The sequence below is a fragment of the Lolium rigidum genome, chromosome 5 (genome assembly GCF_022539505.1).
Source record: "Lolium rigidum isolate FL_2022 chromosome 5, APGP_CSIRO_Lrig_0.1, whole genome shotgun sequence".
In the NCBI taxonomy this organism is placed as follows: Eukaryota; Viridiplantae; Streptophyta; class Magnoliopsida; order Poales; family Poaceae; genus Lolium; species Lolium rigidum.
In genome coordinates, this window is record NC_061512.1 from 95,933,405 (window position 1) to 95,939,326 (window position 5,922).

General features: G+C 43.4%; 1 protein-coding gene across 1 annotated transcript; it reads left to right on the plus strand.

Moving 5' to 3' along the window:
- Positions 1–4,768: 4,768 nt before the first annotated feature.
- Positions 4,769–5,506, plus strand: LOC124658208 (uncharacterized protein At5g01610-like). The gene has a single exon (XM_047196610.1). It carries the CDS (start codon positions 4,823–4,825, stop codon positions 5,291–5,293), a length of 471 nt encoding a protein of 156 aa, XP_047052566.1. The 5' UTR covers positions 4,769–4,822; the 3' UTR covers positions 5,294–5,506.
- Positions 5,507–5,922: the final 416 nt, after the last annotated feature.

A 5,922-nucleotide genomic window follows, 5' to 3' on the forward strand; every position in this document is an offset into this window, starting at 1 on the left:
CACCACACCGGAGCAAAAATCACCGAATCCCACACCGGACCGCACAAAGTAAAAATCCCCAAACCGCCAGTTCATGTTCTCACTGCGTTGCCTCAAATCAGCTTAGAAATTTTCACCTCGTTGCCTCTGCTGCAAACTAATTCACGGTGTCTAGCCCCTAGTATCATGGGCGGTCTCATCTGCATGTCCAATCGCTTCTCTCCAGCGCTGCTGTGTTTGGCAGTTGGCTCCTAATCCGGTGATGAAAGGGTTAAAAGGAGTGGCCTCTCAGCAGCCCCCTCTCCGACTCTCTGTTCCTAATCTGTCATGGTCATGCTCGCACCAGGTGTTATGTGGCTGTAAACATGTCCATGGACAGACCCAAGTGGCCACCGGACATGGTTACATTGGCGATAAGAATGTCATGTCACACCGCTGAACTTGACCATGTGTGAATGCCTCCTCGCAAAAATACATTTGGCTGTATGCAAAGGGTTGTCTTCTCCATGATCTCCAATCACCGTGCTTTTTCTATTATATGAAACAAAGTTAGATACAGAAAATGAGTGCAAGAGGCAACATGGAAATCAGTGACCCTAGTTCTCAGAACAACTAAAAAAAGTGGACATAGATATCATTTTAATTCCTCAAAAAGCTATTCCAGAAAGTTTAGGCTAACCCCAAATCAAGTGAACATACGTTTTGAAACACAAGCTGGAACCTGCAGAGTGCCAAGATCCATTTTATGTCATCACTAATGATCCAACCCTAGAAAACAGGGCAAATAGATGAAGGATTTATGAATTGTTCCAAAATTTTCACACTTCTACTTAGTATATTTCTACATTTAATTAAAGAATACTAACTGTACTAACCTTAAGACCCGCACCTTGTCAATTTCTTCATTGATAAAATAATATGTTCATGCACATGACTAATGAATAATTACATCATACAAACTTAAACAAAAAAATTAGGAATGTGAGAATATAAATCTTGGAATTCAAATTGCAAACTATTTCAACACGTTAAGGACAACAAGTGGGAATCGTGACACAAACTGACACTTAAGAAAGAGGTATATAGGCATGTCTCATAAAGCACATATAATACTTTATCAGTGCTAAATACTAATGAAAACCCTAATCCGAAATAACATATACCCTTAAATTATTCCAATGGTTGAACCAACATGCACCCGAGATTCCAATCTTATACAAACACATAACATGATTTGTTGACCAATTTTCTAGCAAACTGAGATGCAAATCTCTGTAGCACATGCACAGAGAATAACATTGGCTAAATCATAATCATAGACTGCCTTTGGTATGCAGCATCACCCAAATTGCAGTTGTAATGGCTGGTTTGACGTTACACAATCACAAAAACCACCCATATGGTCCGACAAATACATCTTCGGCTCTTCACACTAAATTGTCGTATCTGCAGTAATTAAGTATAAAGATCACCGGTTTTCTAGTGGTAAATACATCAGCAGAATAGTATTTCCTTTCCAAAAAATAGCCTAGTTCATTTACCTACATCTCCTTAATCTGCTACAACAAAACTTTGAGTCGCTTTGCCTGTTCCATGGAGAAAAAATAGCGTGCTATTTCAGTGCTAATAGACGCTATAGCATTTCTAGATAGCCCACGCTACATCATTCCGGCGCTATATCACGCTAATGGCGTATTTTTCGGCCGACGCTATTTTGTTCCTTGGCCTCTTCTCTAGGGTACATCCTTTGACAAAAAAATGATTTAAAAATACAAACAAAAGAGCAACCGGACAACCGATTTTCTAAGTTTGAAATGAGATTTAGTACTCTTGCACAGTACATAGTTATGCAAGGAAAAAAAGGCGCTTGCAGAATGTTGCTCGTCCAAAACTGAACAAAACAGTATTAGTGTATCTGAACTAAACACAAAGAAAAAAAGTAGATTAACTACCTTTGATGTGAAATCTGGGCCGACAGCTCTTACAGACACTTAGCTGACAGAGACAAATCTCATCTGAAATGGAAACATCAAAGATGATTTAATAAAACGTCCATGCATCAAGCTCAGCTGAGCTTACAGTTTCCAATCTTATATCTATAGCTGCTATGAAGAAATAAGTTACAAAAAGTCTGTTACTTTGCTCGCTATTCAGATAATTAGATAAATCCCATTAATGCTGTCCATTTATTTTCTCATATTTTGCCTCACATGCTGCTGTGGAATGTGGTAATAATTTCTTGTGCGACTTGATCAAGACAAAAGGCTGCTAGGAAAAAGTGGTTTGGCCAAATAAAATACAGTATAATGCACTGCATTGATAAGTAGGAATTCAAAATGACCACGAGTCACCTGTAATATTTCGATCCGAGGCATGCAATTTCACATGTTATGGATAGTTAGGAAAGCCTCAAACAAAGGCATGTCAGTTTACACTTGTGCACGACGAGGGCTCCATAAGAAAGATTGAGGCCTATTGTATCTGCACGCATACACCAGATTGATTACTCCTGCATTTGCTGTTTGAGCTGCAAATAAATATGCTCTGTTTCACCTGCGTTCTCCATGCACAATATAAAAAGATGCAGTGGTGACCAAATAAGCTCAATGGATCAAAGTATGAAGGGCTAGCACTTACACCCAGCTTTTTCTCCACCGCTTTGATCACCTCTTGGACCTGACATATCTACATGACATCACATGGTTTGGAGCCTAAACACGTCGAACTTGAAGCTACATTTCCAATATCAACATGGTTAAGCAACTTAAGTTACACACTTGAGATTACAAATGTTGCAGGAGATACGACAACTAAAATTTGTAAAAACTGAACCCTATCAAAGTACCAGAGCAAATCAGAAATGGCATGTGCAAATCTGAAGGAACTGTTGTGGGGCATGGTAGAGTTGACGGGGAACAACGGCTTTCACGTGAACGACGCCATTCTTCACAATTGCACACTACTACTCAGGATATATGCAATTCAATTTTGAAAAATGATTTACCTTATTATGTTTCCTGTAAGTGGATGTCAAAAATTTAAATACTGGGAGATCATAAATGCTGCTGTGAGAAATAAACCTACAGTGTATGGATTCTTCAGTTAAGTTGCATATTATCAAACCCCATAGAGCAGTTCACAGTGGTAGTGCCCCTTGGACATTCTTCATCAAAGATGAACACTGCAAGAACTGTAACACGGTTAAGTTTAGTGGTATACCTCAGTGGTATACCCGCAAAAAATAAAAGTTCAGTGGTAGGAACCATAAAGACAATAGCATCTGCAATTCCAATTATTTCAGCACACATTCTACTTTTATGATATGATGTCTACCATGCAAGAATCAAATAGATAAATTGTGACACATTTATATAACCTGAAATCAGAAGCAGCAGAACATAACATGCAAATAACTCCATCTTTGTCTACCTTGTAATAGAGGAAACTGGAGGGAGAGTGTTGTATCACGTGAAGAGAGAGAGAGGATAGGAAAAACATATGGGTAGCACCACAACGATGGCATCGTGGATCTGCACCGCTAGGAAAATATAATCTTGCAAACTGCTGTGGATCTGCACTGTTGGACAAATCAACCACATATACATGGTTAGATTCTGTGAAATCAAGAGGGGGTTGAGGTTTAGATCAGAATATGAATTCTGCTAAGGCTTCATTGGAGGTAGATATGGTGAGTGCGGGGGATATGGAGTGCAAGCATGGGGGAGGGGGATGCCGCCCCGAGATGCACGCCAGAGACAGAGCGGCCATTGGCCAAGTGAGGGAGGGGTGGCTGGAACATGGTAACTGCGTCACTTATGCGGCCGCATCAGAAGGGGAGGACATGGATAAGGGAGTTGCTCTCCCACCTAGAGGAAAGGGCTTCCGTCTCCGGTCTCCCTGGTCTGCAGCTCGGTGGCACCGGCGCTTTCGCGGGACAGCGAGATGCGGCGGGGAGAGGCCTGCAGCCAGCGGCGCAGCGATCCAAATTGATTTTTTCCGTAGTCCTGCAGCCAAATTGCCCTTCCCTAGCAGCGCTTGGAAGAAAATGGCGAGGATGGCGTTGGTGAGATCGCACGATCATGGAACACGCCGGCGACCTCGGAAGGCCGAGGATGGGGCTTCTCTGGCCACGCGTGGAGGACGTCGACGGGTGGAGGAAGGAGATTGTTGGGGTGAGGAGGCATGGCGGCTAGGGTTGGCTAGAAAGGGATCGCCAGGGGAGAGAAGCTAGGGGCGTAGGAGCAAGACTGTGTATTGCATTGTGATGGGCCTGGCCCAGCTTGGCGGAACCATCGAACGAGGTTGGATGAAGGGGGCGACGTAGTGCGGACGACCAAAACTTTGGTCGTAGTGCGCTCTCGGCAGAATAGGGAACACCTTCGTCCTTTTTAAGTAGTGTAGATACTCAGCATACGTAAACGGCACCGTTTGTGAGTAATTTTTTGTTGAGAAAAAGGCGAAAGGATTTGTATTTAGGTGTACCATTGCACATTGATGGATGGTTGGCATTGTCTACATATTTTCGAGTAAATATGTGACTAAAAAAAGTCAAATGTGGCGTGTGTTCATCAATTATATGAAGAAGATAGCTACCCCTAAGCAGTAAAATATGCACCACACATAACAACTACAACTTGTTCCATGATTGGTCAATATGTTAGTGTATACTCCAGTTAATAAAAACATTTCTAATAAAAAAGCAAGTATGCATCCATCCATCCAGGTCCAACAATAATAAGCTACAAAAGCCGACACTTCCGTTGTCATTTGTCAAGTAAGCAAACTAGCCAGCTCGGCTTCGGACCCAATCAAACCCAAGAAGGGACCAAGAAGTTCCCCGACCATGGCGCCCAGCAACAGCAACGCCACCTACCCTTTCCTCGTCCTCCTCCTCCTCCTCGCCGCCGTCGCAGTAGCTGCGGAGGCGACGCCGACGGCGTACGACATGCTGGAGCGGTACGACTTCCCCCGGGGCATCCTGCCGGAAGGGGTGCAAGGGTACGACCTCGGCCCGGACGGCGGCTTCCAGGTCTACTTCCCGCGGGAGTGCCAGTTCCTGCTGGGTAAGCAGTGGCTGGTCAAGTACAACAAACGCATCGCCGGCACCGCCACGGCGGACAAGCTGGCGGCGCTGGAGGGCATCTACGTCAAGGTGCTCTTCCTCTGGATCCCCGTCGCCGAGGTCGACCGCGACGGCGACCGCCTCAGCTTCTACATCGGCCCCGTCTCCACCTCCTTCCCGCTCGGCGACTTCGCCGACAGCCCGCACTGCCGCGGATACGACGCCGCCGCCGTCGCTGTGGCCGTCTCGTGAATTATTGCGTATGCTGTACAAGATGTTGTCTTTGGTTCGGTCATTTGCCTGGCCGTTTAATTAGTGCCAGGCAGGGTATTACTGATTAGCTACTGCTGCGGTGCATAATACTCCAGCAAATTTTACTTGGAAAAAGCTGTTTGATACCAGCTTGATCATTTGATCAAGACTCCCATGAATGAATCACTGCTCTAATGCTATTTTTATCCTGAACTTATAACATTATGCCAAGCTTTACCGCGTATTTTTCCGCATGATTCTGACATTGAGGCAATATATATGGAAGAAAGAGATTAGTGGGGTAAACGTTGTCCAAAAATCACGAACATGAGGTGAAAAGTGAAATTCACATTATATTATTAGCCATGAATTAGCTTATGGGCAATAGTAATAAACACTACTCCAAATAAGTAAAATATTCTACCCGCAAAAAAAAAGTAAAATTGTCATGAAAATACTGGACTATGAAATGTGGTATGATCGGAGTCATAGTCCTTAGGTCGTCGAAGCAACTATACCTACTGGCCATAATTTAATTTAATTTAATTTACTCTCTCTATCTCATGAAATATGTCTGAGATTTGTTTAAATTTAGATGTATCTAGTCACTAAATAGTATCTACTTCCTC

Bases quoted from the DNA above. Each gene is read 5' to 3' on its own strand.
- LOC124658208 (XM_047196610.1), top strand. From the start codon at position 4,823: ATGGCGCCCAGCAACAGCAACGCCACCTACCCTTTCCTCGTCCTCCTC.